At 28.5% G+C, this 19,940-nt stretch overlaps 2 protein-coding genes and 1 long non-coding RNA gene across 3 annotated transcripts; 1 reads left to right on the top strand and 2 right to left on the bottom strand.

The window, feature by feature from the left end:
* Positions 1-6,145: 6,145 nt before the first annotated feature.
* On the bottom strand, positions 6,146-6,544 carry LOC137838569 (uncharacterized). Its single transcript, XM_068647816.1, has one exon. It carries the CDS (start codon positions 6,542-6,544, stop codon positions 6,146-6,148), a length of 399 nt encoding a protein of 132 aa, XP_068503917.1.
* Positions 6,545-11,922: 5,378 nt separating this feature from the next.
* LOC137838568 (uncharacterized) lies at positions 11,923-12,595 on the bottom strand. The gene is made up of 2 exons (XM_068647815.1): positions 12,315-12,595; positions 11,923-12,226 (listed from the first exon to the last, which is right to left on the bottom strand). Exons 1-2 carry the CDS (start codon positions 12,593-12,595, stop codon positions 11,923-11,925), a joined length of 585 nt encoding a protein of 194 aa, XP_068503916.1.
* Positions 12,596-16,120: 3,525 nt separating this feature from the next.
* On the top strand, positions 16,121-16,995 carry LOC137837492 (uncharacterized). Its single transcript, XR_011085477.1, has 2 exons — positions 16,121-16,481; positions 16,699-16,995. It is a non-coding gene; the product is annotated as an uncharacterized lncRNA (long non-coding RNA).
* Positions 16,996-19,940: the final 2,945 nt, after the last annotated feature.

The following is a 19,940-nucleotide window of genomic DNA, read 5'->3' as shown; positions in this document are numbered from 1 at the left end:
TTATTACATACAATGGAGAAACATGAGTCAATGTGAGTAATAATGGATGAATTAATGAAGACTACTCACATTCTACCTATGGAAAAGAACTATATGCTTAAGATTGTGTAGATAATTGTGTGAGCTAAGAGATCTCAGTTTGACAAAAGTGGTGAAAAGGTAGCATTGGGTATTGTAACTAATGTTAAGAAAGTTTGTACTTGGTTGGGTTATGTCTATCTTTTCATAAAGGTGAGGATGTATCATTTAGCTTGTGGTATTGGGTGGAGTGAGATGGTGGTAAATTCTACTCTTAGTTCTAAGTAGAGGTCTATAGTAATTGGTGTTACACGTTCTTTTGAATATGAGAATATTATCGTTCGAGATGAAGAAAAAAAGGAGCTAATGACGTTGACACCCACATCATGAGTAGGTCACATCAACATCTCTTAGGCAATTTGACAAGAACCTTTCAACAAAAATATTGTGAAATACTCTAAGATCATGGGGTTGACCTAGATTGTTTATTTGAGATGGAAGATAAAGACATCGAAGCATCCATTGATATGCAATAGGAGGAAGTTAGTCAAGCAAAAACTTAATGTATTTTTTTATCACTTTAGTTATGAACAACTATGAGTCAAATTTCGAAAACTGTGATGATTAAAGACATCTTTGAGCAAGCAAAAATCTGATGTAGATAAAGGAAGAAGACTTTAGGTTTCTCAATGGACAAACATGATTTTCTAAAAGTTACACTGTTCACTGGTGTAGGGAAAGCAATCATATCTAAGAAGTTGACTTTAAAGTTCACAGGATCTTGTAAGATCCTCAGACTTGTTGCCTATGAACTTGTCTTACCTTCTCCTCTAACCAACACTCACAACATCTTTTGTAGACATATATATATATATATATATATATATATATATATATATATATATATATATATATATATATGGTCAGAATCATATTCTAGTGTCGAATTTAGTTAAATAAAAGATATGTCTTTTAAAGTGAAATCAATTAGAATTTTGGATTTTCAAGTAAAGTAACTTTGTGGTAGAATCCTATGATTATTTTTATCATCACTCTTGTAATCTCCTTATCCAGAAGTGACTATTTGGCAAATAATACTCTTAAACAGGGTCAATCAGGAGTGACTATGATCCAAAAACTAATTGTGTTAGTCAAGAGTGACTAAGCGTCAAACAATACTTGACGGTGTTAGTCAGGAGTGACATCAATCTTAAAAATATACTTATGCTAGTCAAGAGTGACTACGAGCCCAAACAGTACTCAAGGGTTAATTAAGAGTGACTATGAACCCAAACAATATTGAAGGGGTTAACTAGGAGTAGCTACGCTCCAAACACAAAGAATACTCATGAGGTTAGTCGTGAGTGGCTACGAGCCCAAATAATATTTGTAGGGGTTAGTAAGAAGTGGTTACAAGTCTAAACAATACCCAATTGTACTTTGTAGTATTAGTTTGCTTAATGAAATTCAATATATTTATTGAGAACTAGATGTAAGTCTGTTATGTGAAACAAACTAATATAAAAATATGTTGTCGAATTCTTTTAATTTGTATATTATTATTATTTGGAAATATAAGAGGGAGAATCAATGTGAAAAGTAAAATTTGAAAATCAATTTGAGAAGTAAATTTGTTAGAATTTGAAGTTGTGTTTAATACATCTAAACAAACATCATATAAAAATTGTTTAGCATATAAAAATATCGTCTAAATTTACATTATTCACTACAAAAAAATAAATTTAATTGTACCAGAGGTTTATTATCTAACCTCTAGCAAGAGTCTAGTAAGATCCACACCTATAATTGAGGTTTTAAAAACCTCTGTTAAGGCAAAGTGTGTGGCGAAGGGTGGGTGGATTTCATTTCCATGTTTCGTTGTCTTCCGATTCTCTCCTACCTATTAACCACAATGCTACTCCTTCCCAAAGCATCGCAATCAACCGAAGCATTTGATTCCTTGATCTTTCAGGTAAACAAACAAAACATGAAATTCTTTATAATTTGAATCTATGTAAAATATAATAAACTTTAAATACTTTTATATTATTTAATGAATCTTCTTACACATTCTAATTCTAATTAATGACTGACTTTTTATTACATTTATTATAATGTAAAATATTTTAAAAAAATTCATGAAAACGGTAACAATTAAACAATATTTTCACTAGTTTCATATCAATATTACTCTTAAGGGAATATGTTTAGAAAATCCAAGTGTTATATATCCTAAGTCTGTAGAAATTAAAAAAAGGTAATATATTAAAAAAAAATCACAAAGTTAATAGCTTAGCTTGATGTTTTAAGTTAAAGATAATGTTAATTCTTTAAATAGACTGGAGATTATATATATGTATTATTTAATAATAATATTTTTTTACTGCAGTGGAGAGAGCGTGGTCGGCGACAAAGGCACGACGAGAGAGGAGAATTTGGCGAAGACACATGAATGACAGCGTTTGGAAGCCATGAGCGGTGGCTTCTTCTATATTTTTCTCTGCAATTTGTTGAGTTTGTCATGTTTTGGAATGCGTCTCAAATATTTTGGTTCATTCTCTCAGCTAACTCCATCTTTTTACCGTTGTCTCTTCTTGCACCTTGTGTCCTCTTTATTTGGGATTTTGATATCATGAGTCTTTTTTTTCGTTTTTGCTAAAATGGGATCGGTTTTAAAAAAATTACAAATTTTGACAAGTCCTGCCAACATGACACGACTTCATATGTAAAAGTCGTGCCAAAACTCCGAAATTCGTGCCAACATGGCACGACTTTGTCCACGTCATATGTATATTTTTTTTTTATTTTTCTTGTAAAGTTTTCTTATTTATATATTGAGTAGTAAGTTATGTAATATTTAAAATTAATTTGATACATAATTTTCTATGAGTGTTAGTTTTAAGCAATAAAAAAAATGAATAATTGTGTATGGATCATGTTTGACGGTAATGCAATATATTAATTTAGTTATTAAATTAATAAAAAATATGAAAAAATTGTTATTGCATTTGGAAATAAATAGAAATGAGAATTAATTATTTGGAAAATAAAAAGAGAATTGTGGGAAGTTTCAAGTTGTACGTCTCCCTTGTCCACTATAATTGTTATTTACTCATTTTGTCATTTACAGCTAACGACATTTATCGCCCCAGTGTACATTTTCCACAATATTTCCAAGCATATGAGGTCTAATTCAATCCATGAAATAGATTATTCAATTCTAAATAAACAAAAAAATGTTCATATTGCAAAACCGAAGGTCACAATAGAAGCAATTATCCGCACAAACAAGCTTGATAATAAAATTCAATTTTAAATTTGATTATTAATTTCCTCATTTTCTTTACCTAAGTATTTATTCCTTCATAAAAATATTATTTATCAAATTAATTTCAAATATTACATAACATATAACTTTTATTATAATATATATTTATTTAAAAACAAAAAAAAAATTTTAAAAAAATATGATTTGGACAAAGTCGTGCCAAGTTGGCACGACTTCAGGTTGACATGGCAGAAATCGTGTCAAGTTGACACAACTTCAAGCTGACGTGGCAAAGTCGTGCCAACTTAGCACGACTTCTACATATTGACACGACTTGCCCCAAATTTGTAATTTTTTTTATAGCAACCCCATTTTGATAAAAAAAAAAAAGACTCATGATGGTTAAAAACCCTCTTTATTTCTTATGCTATCTTTTTTTCACCTTTCTTTTTTTCGCTTTTCGTGCTTCTTTTGTTTTGTTTATACTGTGCGTCTTCTCTATCTTTTACTCAAATGTATATTCCCTTCACACAATTGTTGCCCCATAATTCTTAGATCAACCTTTTTTATATAACCTTTTTTTATAACTATTTTTCTAGATTATATATAAAAATTACAATGTATAAGGATCTAAATCAATGAGATACAATTTTGTAAATAATGAAACTAAAATTGGTATTATTCGTAAGGAGTAAGAAAAAGTTTAAACTTTTGGTTAATTCATTTGAATATTAGTTTAAACTTTTGGGTATCATTTGTTTTACATGCTTTTTTTTTGGTTGCCATGGCTTGTGGTTGTATTGTGACAGTGGGCAAACAGCCTTTGCCAGGGAGCCAATAGGCCTCTTCATGTGCCTTTCAAGGTATTTCACTAATGCATTTCATTATTAACTTATTTTAAAATGATATATTTTTTGGAGAACTATTGTCATTTCCCACACATGTCCTAAACGTAAAAAAAAAACAATAAGTATTATTCTGTAGTCATCCATACCATATAGTTCTATCACGTTTATGAATTGTTTATAATCCCACACATATATATATATATATATTTATTTTATCTTGTAGAGTATCACTAAGTGTGTATCTCCTTATCAGAAGAAAAAACATAGAATATGCACAAATCCACTTCCCAAACAATAAAATTGCCCAATTCCACTGGTGCATCGTCATAAAAAAGGGAATGAGATGTTTAAGGTAGAAAAATATTGAGGAAATTTAAGTTTGTAATTAGTTTCTTCACACAATTGTTAGTTATTACTCTATTAGTGTGATTTTGGTTGTCTAAATTGTTTCATTTTGTGTTTTTGTGTTACATTTAGTTGCTATTATAGTATTTAATAATCTTTATAAGTTTCAAAAACATTAGAAATAATGGAGTTTGAAAATTGTTGGAAATAATGGGGGTTTGAAAATTGCTGAAAACACCAGGGGTTTGAAAACTGTTGAAAATATCATGAATTTGAAAATTGCCAGAAATACCAAGGGTTTGACAACCCCCCAGAAATATCAAGGGTTTGAAAACCCCCAGAAATATCAGAGGTTCCAAGAACCATCGGAAATACCAGGGGTTCCAAAAATTATCGAGAAGTAATTGTCATTCAATAGATTAGTTAAAATCACCGATAATCCGTTAACGACGCTGGATGTATCAGAGAAAAAATAAATCACGGGTAATTTAACGGAAGTTAAAATCGTCAAAAATATTAAATGTAACCTCCATTAAAAATATTTTTTCTTGTAGTGATTATACTGATATTTATAAAAAATCTAAAATTAAAAAAAAAAAACACAATTGAACCATTCTTTTATGTAATTTTCTTATTTTATATAATAGAGAATGAATCACTTACCTATATAAAAGAATAAAAGCAATTAGAATTGATCTTTATCTTATATCTCTTGTTAATATTTTGTGATAACATAATAAAATATTGGTTATTCTCTAAACTTTAAAGAATAAAGAAAGAAAAAATCTTAATAAGATAAATTTCTAATAAAATAAAAAATAATATATAAATTTATTTATAGACCTTCTATTCATTATTTACTTAAATTTTTATTTTTAATAATATTTAGGTCTTAATTTTTTTAATGCAAATTTAATACTTTTATTAGATAGAGAGTAAGTGATCTAAAAGAGCATTAATCCTAACTTTTATATTATTTTGTTCCAATTTTTTAGCCTTCCTTCTCACTTACTTTAGTACTAACTCTAATGAAAAATTTACCGTGATCATACGAACTATTTTTATAAAAGAACTATTGTCCTTTTTAAATTAGTGCAAACACTCGTGATTATTCCATTTGAATTCTTTTTGATTTTTTTAGCATCAATATGAGAATTGACCAATCTTAATTAGGTTTAGGTCAATTTAAATTAAGTATTATATATTATCCGACCACAAATAGGAAAATGAGAGGAACAGATAAATAAGGAAAGCAAAGTAACCGAATAAAATTTACAAAATGCAAATATTTCTTTCTTTGATGATAGAGTTTAATGTGATTTATTGGTTAAATTTTATATTGTAATTAATCAGAAATAATAGTTAAACAATTTAAAATTAGTTGTTATAAAAATTAATAAAAATTATTATTATTTTCAGTGAGTTCACGTAGAAATGAAAGAAGCAATGGTGCTGTAGAATTTGAAATCACTCTACTATATTATCAACACAGCCAATATAATGCACGTGAACATTACAGCATACAAGTTAGTACCATGATGTAATTAATCAAACATTCTTAAAACTTGCTCAGAAATTATTTGAAGACACTCCAAATTATAAAATAAAAGAGTCACACTGGTCATAGTTCTGAGCTTCAATAATATTATTATCTTGTTCATGTTCATTAAGCCACAGAGATGGTCTGCTTCTTTCCATGAGCTTCTTCATCTTCTTTCTTAGCTTCCTTTTTTTCTTCTTCATTTTCTTTCGTAGCTTCCTTTCCATGAGGTTCTTCACCTTCTTTCTTATCTTCCTTTTTCTCTCGGTCTTGCTTTGGCTCTTGCTTCGGCTCTTGCTTCTTTCCATGATCTTCTTCATGTGTGATTACCAAGGCATTAGCACCAGCATCAGCACCAGCTTCAGTAGTAACAATTTCTCCAGGACTTTTCGTATGGCTGTCCTCCTTAGACTTATCGTTACCATTGCCTTTCTGGTGCTTCTCAGGAGGATTAGTGTTACCATTGCCTTTCTGGTGCTCCTTAGGAGGATTAACGTTATTATAATTTTTGAGGTGGTGAGACATGATGATTGATTGAGGTAAATAGAATTTGAAAGTGTATAGTTAGAGAAATGGGTTTGAGGTGTGATGGGAGAGTTCAGAAGCTTAGTTCTTATATTTATAGAGCAAGATGAAGATCGTGGTAACCTTGTGTGATTGGTTGGTTACGTGGACCTTTCTTCGACCACAATAAATAATGATTTTATGGAAGATTTACAAACTCCTCACCCAATTCTACACTTAATTTATGCTTCGTCATATGTTTACAAGCCCATATTCAAATATATTATCTTTATAACTCAATAAATTCATAATATTATTATATTATTATAATAGGTGATCAAGTAGATTTGTTTTGTTTTTTCAAATTATTTTTTTCTTTAATTTTTTACCTTATACACTAACTTTACTAACACAAAAATATGTTTGGTAAAATATTTTAAAATAATTTCATTTATTTTATATAGTTCTAGTAGCTAACTTATTTAATCTTTTATTTTTCTCATACTTTAATATTTTTTTTCTTATTTTTATTAAAAAATCATTAAACATAAATTAATTTGAAGATAAAAAATAATTAGTCTTTATATTAATTAAATTGGATAGTGTTGTTTAAACTAAAAAAATTATTGCTATATAAACTACTTTATATTATTAATAAAAAATTTATTAATAAAATTTATAAGTAGTTTTTATTATTAATAAAAAATTTATAACGTAGTTTTTAAATTGTTATTTATCATTATTTTAGATTCTAAATTAGTCACTAAAAATTAATTTTATAAACTAAAAAAATTAATCACTATATTAATTAAATTAAATATTATTCTAAAATTTTTAAAAAATTATTAGTATCTAAAATAGTTTTTATTATTAATAAAATTTATAAACTAATTTAAAATTGATATCTAATTAATAAGATTTTAGCTACTACACTAGTCCAAAAAACATATACTATAACGATATATTAAGTCGGTTAATTGATAACCGACGTAAATAAAAACATAATAACATTTTTGTAAATATTTGGGATATATTACATATTGGTTGTAAGGACCAACCGGTGTAATATATCCTTAAGTGTTTAAAAAAAATTAAAAAAATAATTTAAAATGAGTTGAGTTTACTTGGTGGGTGTGGTGGTCTATTTATAGGTATTCGGACAATTTTGATTTTTAATAGCTTTCAATATCCATAATTATATTTATAAATCTACATTTTGTGTTATCTTTGTTTCTCGTTTTGCTAACTCTTCTTCGATCTCAGGGTGGAGCCTATGGATATAGTTGAAAAAGCTAAGGAAGACACTTTGCTTTCTAAAGGTATCTCGCTAGGCCTTTCTTTTCTCAGATTTGTGATTTTAGATTTAGATAAATTTTTATATGTTGTTTGAAAAATCATCTTTTACTAGATCATTTTTTTTTACCGTAAATGATGTGAAATGAAAATATGGATTTTGTGTTTGATGGTAAGTGCATTTCTTATTTTTGTTTTCATGTCTAGACTTGTGATTATTACAGTATTTGTTTGCATATCACTAATGGTATGTATGAGCAACAATAATTGTTGTATTGTATTTTAATAAATTTATAAAAAAAACTCTTTAACATAGTACACCGCTTGTGGCCTTAGCCGGTGTAATATTCCACATATTACATTGGTTGTTTGTTCCAATCAGCGTAATATATCTCCTAAAACTGATGTAATATGTGTTTTCTGCACTAATACTAATTAAAATTATTTATTTAATAAATAAATAAATAGAATTTACTTTTAAATAAAGCATAAAGTTGTTTCTTTTTAAAAAGGTAAAATTAAATAATGCATGAAAAAGCAAAACCAATTGCTTAATTATTTGATCAGAAAGCACACCTTTTAGAAAAAAATGAATACAGACAAACTCACTCTTAAAGATGAAAAATTCAACTAAAATGAATACAGGCAAACTCAACAATCTCTTTCTACTTCATAATTATCACATTATAAGAAATGATTTCGACTGGGGATTTTTAAGTTTCGAAAGAACTAAAATGCAACAGACCTTGTGGAGAATATGCTAAAATAAAGATGTCAAATAATGTATAACCGAGACAGGTTAGACTGGAGGTTAAGAAAAATCTTGAAAAATAATAATAAAATATTTATGACTTAAATTATAGTTTATATGTAAAAGTAATTTGTTGATTTTTTTATATAACTTTTGGACTTTTTAAGTTTTAAATTTTTTACACAAAAAGAAAATATTCCATTGTTTTATAAGAAGTTTTTCTAGAAATTTTTTTCCAAATATATTTTTTATCTATGATATGTTTTGTAATTTTTTTAACTCAAAAACTATTGAACCTACCCTTTGATAAGGACATATAAGTTCAACAAATTCTCCCTCTAACTCAAAAAAACCAAACTAACAGTCAAAGAATCTAACAATCAACATAATATTCACAAGAGTTAACAATAATAATCCAACTTTATTCAATTTAGTCTTTAATGATAAAAAAATAATAATAATAATCCAAAAAGAAGAAAAGAAGAAAATCACAACCACATATATAACAACCACATATATAACTTTTAGCATTGCCAATAGCAGAACAAGACTGATAAACACGAAAAAAAAAAGACACTATAAAAGTTGTGAGGTAGAAAAATAATTGTATGACTTTTTCGGATACAACAATGACTTTATACAATTATTGGAGCTAGTCAACAACAATTATACGTTATCCCATATTACCTTCCCAAAGACATATACCCAAACAATAAGATCATCTTATTTTTCTGCACTACTATATTTCAGACGCGTTTGCAGGAAACTAATTGTGATTTGATTTCTGCAATATAAAATTGCATATTTCACGCTTGTTTTACATATTCTAATAGTAAATATACATTATTAAAAGAATATAATATACTTAATGAAAGTTTAATTTTAAAAATCAACCCAAGCACTTTTTATTATGAAATTTGACATTTTTTATTCTTAAAGAACAAAACAAAAGTTACCTTTAATTCAAACTCTTTGTAATTTTTTTAAAGTAGAAACCCAATTTTATACCACCATAGTTAAAATTATATAAACAAATAATGATAGAGAGTTAAAATTTGACCTACTTTATGCTGAAAAGGAAAAAACTAATATGACTAATTTGACCATTTTACTATCTTAACTCATTGTATTACTTGGTCCTACCCAATTAATATTTAATAATATTTTAGTATTACAAATGATTAATTGAATTCTAGAGAAGAAATGGTTGTGTAGTAATTCACTATTTTGAAATTTTGTATTCTCAAATTCATAGACATTTTAAGTACATATTGCTAATAAAAATTTATTTATTTTTCATTTCATAAAATAATATTATTAGCAAATATTTTAAAATCAGACTTCAATGATATTTAATCAATTATCTTTGTCCACATCTAATTCTTATTCAAAACTGGGTATCATTCATTGAAATGATTATAAAGTTTCAAATTGTTTTTTTTCAAATTATTCTATTATATTTTTTAGTGGGGTCGAATTTGATTAAGGAAATAATAATTATTGTACGTTATTATATAATATTATACACAATTATTTAAGAAAATAAATAGTTGTCCCACTTTTTCGAGGAGGGGAGACAAAAAAATCAGGTTTTAAATAAACTTTGTTACCTTTTCATTTGGTAATAAAGGTTAAATTAGATATTAGTTTTTTTTTTCTTTTTTCTAGTTCTTTAGCTATTTTGTTTTGGTAGTTGTTACATTCTTTTCATATATTTAAGTTTTAATTATTATTTTATTATGATACCAGAGTTCGAAGAGATTACTCTTCTGAATGAAAGCCTCTCCATTGCAAAACAAGAAAAAGTGAATTTTTTTCTTTAGTTCTTTTTTTATTTATACAATATTTAAGTTGATTCGTGTTGATATTTGGGGTAAGTTTTTGTAATCTCCTCGTACAATCATTCTTATTTTCTTACTATAATGGATGATTAATAAAGACACTTGAATTTACTTACTAAAAACAAGACAAAAGTTCAACCTTTAAATCAAACTCTTTGTACTTTTTTAAGTAGAAAACCAATTTTATACCATAGTTAAAATCGTATAAACAAATAATGTTAGATAATTAAAATTTGACCTACTTTATGCTAAAAAGAAAAAAAAACTAATATGACTAATTTGTGTGTGCAAGTACAAAATTTGATAGAATATTCATTTATGTACAACATGCACAATCTTGCACAATCTCAATCATATGTGAGTTTTGTTTCTATTCATAGTAATAATTTTGCTATGAAAATTTGAATCTGCTGTGGGTTTTATTTCTATTCTTAGTAATAATTTTGCCGTGAACAATTATAATTTTTCTTTCTAGTTACAAAATACTACCATTATTTTAATGGTTACAAATGAGCTCACACAATAGAAAATATGTGTCAACAGGAATAAATACATTAAATATAATATTTGTTGATATCATTATATTTTGTTTGTATCTATTAGGATAGACTTGTTTCAGGTTCAAACTATTTTTTTTAGTGAATTATATTACGAAAGAGTGGACTTTAAGCCTAACTCAACCCCATAAAACCGGCTCAATGGTGTGAGGTTTGCACCCACTTATATACTATGAAAGGCTCTCATCTCTAGTCGATGTGGGATCTCCAACACACCCCCTCACGCCGAGAGTGATAGATAGAAGCTCGTGCGTGAGACTATATATTATGGGTGGTCCGATAGCGGCCCGATAGCGGGTGGCACGATAGGCCCAACACAAATACTCGCTAGGATAGGCTCGAAATGGCTCTGATACCATATTACAGTAAATGAAGATGATGAATATTCCTTGCCTGATGTGATGCTTTAATGTAGTGTACGTAATTGTACGTAATCGTAATGGAAAAAAAGGGTTTTGATAAACCCTACTTGTAGAGAAAACTAAATATAAAATAAACTTTTATTCACTTGTATATTAAAGAGTAAAATACATGGTGTATATATAAGAGAAAGATTAAGACCTAACTAAAATAGAAAAGGAAAGTTGGGCCAAAGAAACAGAGCCCAATAATTTGCAATAGAAAATTAAATATGTTAACAGTAAGTTAAATAATTAATTAAATAGAGTAATTCACATTTTTTTGCAATGATCAATCTCTACAAGTACCTGATTACTTAGTAATTTATAATTATACTGGTTACCCTTTTTACTTTTTCATATATTAAACATTTTAGTTTTTCTATTAAATATGCTTTGCTTTTTCAGGAATTTTTTTTTATCGGCAATAAAAAATAAATAAATTAGAACCACTTCAGGGGTGGTTCAACCCTTATACACAGTACTCAAACACCAATTTCAGCCAAAAACCTCCAAAACTAACTAAAAAAACCTTGCCCTTACTACACCTAACTAAAATTCAAGAAACTAACCTCATACACTCCATAGGTTCCAAACACCAATCAGAAAAGGAGAACGAAGCTAATCGAGAATTTGTAGAGACCCAAGACCAAACTTTTACTTGTACCAAAGCAAATACTTCAGACGCATCAGTCACTCCTCTTTTGAAAACTATACGATTTCTGTGACTCCAGATTTCACTAACCACCCCTACCCAGATTGTGTTCCAAACGATATGAACCGACTCTGAAGGAAGATTCATCCTAAATTGATCAAAGTTAAACTTCGGCTCAATGTGAGACACAAACAGAACCCCAAGCCATCTGTAGTAAACACCAAACTCACCAAGCGAAACTGCAACCGAAGAACAAATGTCTGCAAGACTCTTCCTCCTTCCCGCATAAACAACACCTCAAGCTTTCTATCAGCACCCCTCTTCTACTTAGATTTACCCTAGTAGCAAGCTTGTTTTCCAACACCCTCCAAGCCGTAAGCGCTTCAGAAGGTACTGCCTTGCACCTCCATAACTTACGAAAAATCGGCGAAGAATCCGCCTCTTTGTCCTTCCTAACAAGATTGTAGGCGGAGCTAACTATAAAAGTTTGGAGACCTCCATCCTTCCAAATCCAACTATCATCCTCTCCTGGGGCAACCCCAGCCCCAAGCAGAAGCTGACTCAACTGATCCGCCATCGACTTCTCCTAGTCAAAAAACGACCTTCTCCAAGCTAGTTGCCAAACCCATATTCCATTAGACCAAAAACCAAGCTCCGTCAGCTTTGCGTCTTTGTTAGAACTAATAGAAAACAATCTTGGATAAAAATTCTTCAGCGCCTCACCCTTCAACCAACTATCCTTCCAGAAGTAAATGTCCTTCCCGTCACCTACTTTCCACTTGAAACTGTCTTCAAAACTTCTCCCCCAACCCTCCGAAGACCATACCTCTTTCAAATCTTTCCACCAAAGAGAGCATCTCCTACCTTTACCTTCCTCTCCCAAACTTCTCCACCCACCATACTTAGAAATGAGAACCTCCTTCCAAAGGCCGCCCTCAATCGAACCCAACCTCCAAATCCACTTCCCCAGCAAAGCCAAGTTGAACAGCTTTGGATCTATAATTCCTAGCCCCCAAACTCACGAGGCTTACAAGCCAAGTTCCAGGAAGCCCAAACAATCTTTCTTCCGTCTGCACCCCATCCCTAGAGAAAATTCCTTTGTATCCTAACCAGCTTTCCTGCCACCCCAGAGAAATTTGTTAAGAAATATACAATGTCTCACTTAAATTAAATCATCAATTGAGTATACAATGTCTCACTTGAATTAAATCATCAATTGAGTTAGAAAAGCCCAAACAGCTAATATTGTTATGTTTTTCACACTTTTTACCACCTTAGTTCCTATTTTAAATATACTTTTAAAAATAACTTTTATCTATCTTTACAAAATTATAACTAGATCTAGAAAAAAAATTATAAAAAAAATTAATAAATATAAACCACTTAAAAATAAAATAGGTAATATTTGAACAAAATAGTGAATCAATGTTCGAACATTTAATGAAGATATTCGTATTTAATGCTTAATTAATAATGTTTTTAATATGATATTTAAAGAAAGATGCATGTATGCACCATAAAATTAAAAAACAAATACTATTACTTATTTTCTGTTTATTATATTATTACTGTTCTTTACTTATAATAATTAATTATTTGATACATTTATCACTGAATTATAAAAATAATAGATAACATTTATAGAAGTAAAGAACTTAAATAACATTTATAGAAGTAAAGAACTTAAATAATCTTTACAGAAACCAGATTTCTTATAGTGTTAGAGTTTTAAATTTACAAATATAGATTATTTATTAATTATAGTTCTTACCACAGACGAGTTTTAATAATAATAATAATAATAATAATAATAATAATAATAATAATAATAATAATAATAATAATAAGATAAATGTTTATCGATAATGGTGTATAATATAATTTAAAATATAATTTCATTAAATAAAATAAAAATAATTAAAATGTATTTATATTTGATATCTACAAAGGAATACTCTTTTTTTTTTTGGAATTATCTACAAAGGTACACTAAAAATTGGTTGTATTTTCAAGAATCATCTTATTAGAATTCTATGACATCTCATCGCCTTCCCGTGAATATGTCCCTATTGCGACTCCAAGATAAACATGTTACTAAAGACGTATGGGAAGGTAATGAAAGACTATTGAGACCCAAAAGACATGCTATATTGGCTTCTTTGTTCCTGCAATATTATATTCAAAATCCTTTACTTCCATTGTTCTTAATTTCCGCCCCTTGCATCATAATCACCTTATTCTTGTGTTTTTCTCTTTGCCCTTCAGAAGTGAACCTTCACACTTACTTAACCACTTGGTTAAGTTCGTTTCCAGTGAGAATCTTCATAGGGTTTCCACCTTAAATTGCTAATCTCAAATCATAAACAAGAGCAACCAATTAAAATGTGCAATCCTAAAATAAACTCACATCATGTGATATTTAGAGCGTGGTTATTTTGTGCTTATTTGCTTTGAGTTGATTTTGACAATTTATTTTCTAGCACATTTAAATTTTTGCTTTTACCTTTAAGAAATTTAAATTCCGCTTTTACATTCTTGTCATCTACAATTCTACAATTTTTATTCATTAAGCACTTTAAATTCCGCTTTTGAATTTTATTTTGTCTCAATTTTTTTTTCCTTACATCTTTTGCTTGAGTCCTTTGTTCTTAGTGTTCTAGGAGTCTTTATACTTATTTTGATTTTAATTGTGCAGAGTTCAAAACAAATTGGAAGTTGTGTGATTAGTGGTTGATTTAATTGCAAACATAGAATGCAAGTGTTCATATGATTTGAATCCAAACCTAACATCATTTTAAGAAGTAAAAAGTGGAATGACAACAAAAAATATGCATACAAAAAGGATACAAAACTTTTGAATCCATAAAGAAAAACAAAGATAAAAGAGTTTTGAGAAGCATTCACATTTCAACTTTCACTTTGCAAATTTCTAAAGAGGATTCTAAGTATATGACCAATTGTGTTCATAATTGTGGAGTTTAATCCCTCTTAGTCTCTCAATTTATAAGAAATTCCAAATCTTCATAATTAAAGTTTAAGTAAGTTTTCTTTGAGTCTTTTTCGTGCTTTTTTTTGCTTATCTTGTTAAAGTTTTGTCTTCATCTTATTTCCAATTTGGTTTAGCTTTCTTACTTTTGATCTTTTCTTAATTGTCTTTCAAATTTTCTTAAGTTTTGTTGTGGGAATCTTGAGTAAGCAAGTGTAAGAGCTTTGTCATCTTTAACTTGAAGTGATTGCTACCAAGTGTAGACCTTTGTGTTTTGAGTGCAAATATTTATTGAGTGCCTACAATTCTTCCCTCCTTTACTAAAATTTCCTAGTGACACAAGTGAGGAGTGGGTAAAATTGTTGTTTTTTTTCACTAATTTTTTTGTTTCCTTTTTGGTGCAAGTCATGGTGCATTTGTCTTCGGGAGAATCTTCAAAGCCACAATCTCCTCAAAAGGCTTTTCTTTTGGGAGAACTTGCAGAAACCAAGAGGACTTTGACCCAAAAAGAAGAAGAGATGAAACAATTAGTGGAGAGGTTACAAAGACTAGAAGCAGCTCAAGAGAGACAACCTAGAGGAAGGAGATGGGAACAAAGAAGAGCCTCTAGAAGTTACATGCACTATGGGAGTCAAGAAGAAGACCAAGATTGGAGAATGCATAACTTTGAAGAGAGACGCATACCTTTACTGACTAAGGTAAAGGTAATATAAATAGCACACATTCCAAGAATAAGGGGATCATCATCCAGTACAGTGCATTGATAACTGAGTGTTAAATACCTTTACTGACTTGAGCGTCGAGGTGTCTTCTGCAGATACCATCCGAGTCTGGATTACGAGAAGGCTGAGGAATGGAGCGAGCAGAGGAGAGGAAGGAACTTGTGGAGAGAGTAACTGAAGTGCACGACCGACCGACCAAGGAGGGGTCTCAATAGTTCTTTGGGTCTCAATCCGTTCGAGAAAAAAATTTAATTAAATATAATTAAATATTAATTGATTGAGTTATGAAAATAATATTTTTCAAATATTGGCTTGTAATCATATCACCAAGCATAAATTAAGTGTAAAATTGGGTGAGAAGTTTGTAAATCTTCCATAAAATCATTATTTATTGTGGTCTAAGAAAGGTGTACGTAACCAACCAATCACACATGGTTACCATGATCATCATTTTGCTCTATAAATAGAAGAACTAAGCTTCTGAACTCTCCCATCACACCTCAAACCCATTTCTCTAATTATACACTTTCAAATTCTATTTACCTCAATCAATCATCATGGCTGGGGAGCACCACCAAAAAGAGGGTGATAAAGTTGTCATCATGGCTGGGGAGCACCACCAAAAAGAGGGTGATAAAGTTGTCATCATGGCTGGGGAGCACCACCACAAAGAGGGTGGTAAAGTTGATCAGAAGAAGGAGGTGAAGCATCACAAGCCTCTTGAAGAAGTTGGTGCTACTCCAGCTAGTGCTCATGTAATCACATATCTATCTTCCTTCAATCAATCATATTTTTCCTCATCATCCCTTTTCTTAATTTCAAATATATTTATGTAAAATCTTTGTTATGCATCTTCTATACATGTCATTCTGGTTTGTTTTATATAATTTTTTTTATGATGCATCATAAATAAAGTGATGGACTACCTTTTAATCTGAAAAGAATTATATATATGTGAATTGTTTGATGTAGCATAAGAAGCAAGAGGCAAAGTAAGACCCAGAAAATGAGAAAAAGGAAGCTAAGAAAGAAGATGAAGAAGCTCATGGAAAGAACTCTGGCTGAAGGAAGATGAACAACATAATAATATTCAAGCTCAGAACTATGACCAGTGTGTCTCTTTTATTTTATAATTTGGAGTGTCTTCAAATAATTTCTGAGCAAGTTTGAAGAATGTTTGATTAATTACATCATGTATTAACTCATATGCTGTAATGTTCACGTCCATTATATTGGCTGTGTTAATAATAACAGTAGAGTGATTTTAAATTGTACAGCACCAATACTTCTTTCATTTCTGGAAATAATAATAATTTATTAATTTTTATAACAACTAATTTTAAATTGTTTAATTATTATTTCTGATTAATTACAATATAAAATCTAACCAATAAATCACATTAAACTCTATCAACAAAGAATATAAAGTCACTACACTAGTACAAAAAATAAGTATTTTACAACAAGTCGACATATTATATCGGTTAATTGATAACCAATGTAAATAAAAACACGGTAATATTTGTAAATATTTGAAATATATTACATTAGTGGTAAGGACCAACCGGTGTAATATGTTTTTTTTAGAGTTAAAAAATAATTTTTTTAGAAAAACTTATTTGGGCACTACACATATTACACCGATTGGTAATCCAACCGGTGTAATATGTCCTTAAGAGTTTAAAAAAATAAAAATAAAAATATGAGTTGAGATTACTTCGTGGATGCGGTGGTAGATCTTCGTAAACATGGACAATTAATATTAATTTTTAATAGCTTTTATTATGCATAATTATATTTAATGATAATATCATGTAACAAAATCAAAGTATCATGTAACAAAATCAGAGTATGAAGAAAGTATATAATAAAAATGAGGTGGCATTTTTATAAATATTTGACATATATTACATCGGTTGACCAACTGGTATAATATGTTCTTTTCAAAGTTAAAAAATAAAGTTTTAAAAAAAATGATTTTGGCGCTACATATTACATTGTTGGTTAATCCAATCAGTGTAATATTTATCCTACTTTTTGCCTTACGCTCTCACTGCTCACTCGTGCTTAAAGTTATTTCTCTCTTGCTTTTGCCTTCACTACTACGGTAACATATTACACCGGTTGTGGCCTTAATCACAATACTAACTAAATTAAATATTATTCTAAAAATTAAAAAAAAATATTAATATTTAAAATAGTTTTTATTAATAATAAAATTTATAAACTAATTTTAGATTGATATCTAATTAATACTAAGATTTTAGCTACTATAATTAAAATTATTTATTTAATAAATAAATAAAATTTATTTTTAAATAAAGCATAAAGTTGTTTCTTTTTTAAAAGGTAAAATTATATAATGCATGAAAAAGCTAAAACAATTGCTTAATTATTTCATCAGAAAGCACCTTTTAGAAACAAAATGGATACAGACAAACTCACTCTTAATGACGAAAAATTCAACTAAAATGAATACAGGCAAATTCAATAATCTCTTTCTAGGTCATGATTATCACATTATAAGAAATGATAACTCAGATTTCAATTGGGGATTTTTAAGTTTTGAAAGAACTAAAATGCAACAGACCTTGTGGAGAATATGCTAAAATAAAGATGTCAAATAATGTATAACCGAGACAGGTTAGATTGAGGAAAAGAAAATTCTTGAAAAAAATAAAAATAAAATATTTATGACTTAAATTATAGTTTATGTAAAAGTTATTTGTTGAATTTTTATATAACTTTTGGACATTTTTATTTTTAAAATATACGAAAAAAAATATTCCATTTTCGTATCAGAAGTTTGTATAGAAAAAAAATTCCAAATATATTTTTTATCTATGATATTAATTTTTTAACTAAAAAACTATTGGACCTACTATTTGATAAGGACATATAAGTTCAAGAAATTCTCCCTCCAACTCCTATGGAGAGATAAACCAAACTAACAGGCAAATAAGGAATGTAACAATCTAACAATAATACTCACAAGAGTACAATAACAATCCAACTTTATTCAATTTATTCTTTAATAAAATAAACAATAATAATTCAAAAAGATGAAAAAAAAAGAAGAAAGAAGAAAATTAGAACCACAACCACAACCATACATATAACAACCACATATATAACTTTGAGCATTGCCAAAAGCAGAACAAGACTGATAAACACGCAAAAAAAAAAAAAAACTTAGTGGGCAAACTTTTTCCACTAAAAAAAGATATGAAATAATTGTGAGACGACAAAGAATTTTACATCATTATACACGAACGAAAAAAGAGAATGGAAAAGAACTCAACGACAAGTTTTCTCAAAGTATGTTGAATGTTTGTTGTGAAGCTTGAATATAGTGTTTATAATTCAAGATAATATCGAAACTAGTTGTATTGTGATTTAAATCGATTACATACCAATTATAGTATATTAATATTAACGTAATAAATAATAGAATTAAAAAAAACTATCTAATATTAAGGATGTGCATATTTAATAATAATTACTTTTTTAACCGATAATATTATTATAAGGTTGTTTTATACACTTCAAAAGTTGTCAAGGAGAAAAGGAGAAAAATAATTGTATGACTTTTTTCCATACGACAATGACTTTACAACACATATATTACGTGAATAATTTACCTATATATTACTAAACATTTTTTTAAATAAAAGTCTAATATATAAATTTCCATTCAATAACAATTTTCATGATCATTATATTTAATTATTCAAAAATTTCTTTTAAGAAATTAATATATTTTTTTATTTATTGAGTTATATATATATATATATATATATATATTATCAATAAAAATAAATGAATAAATATGAAATATTTTAGAAATGTTTTAATCCTATGCACATAAGTTATGGTGTCAGCATAACCTTTCAAAAGACGTTCAAAATCTTACAATAAAACAAAAAAAATATGATTCTATCGAATCCTCAAGCTTTTACAAATTTGTTTCAATCTCTCGACATAAAGCTAATAAACGTGATCATCGATTCTATCTAAACCCAATCCATAATCTAAACAAACAGTATGTATAATCAACATAAAAAAAGTTGTCCATAAAATCATAACCTAACAAATCCTATATTGTTGTTATACATCACTACATATTACCTTCCCTTGTGTTTTCCCAACAAAGACAGACCCCAAACAACAACATCATCTTGTTTTTCTACTCTACTATATTCTAGAAGCAGAGC

This window comes from Phaseolus vulgaris, chromosome 4 (assembly GCF_000499845.2).
Source record: "Phaseolus vulgaris cultivar G19833 chromosome 4, P. vulgaris v2.0, whole genome shotgun sequence".
Classification (NCBI taxonomy): domain Eukaryota; kingdom Viridiplantae; phylum Streptophyta; class Magnoliopsida; order Fabales; family Fabaceae; genus Phaseolus; species Phaseolus vulgaris.
The sequence above is the reverse complement of the archived record's forward strand: the minus strand, read 5'-3'. Positions and strand labels throughout refer to the sequence as shown.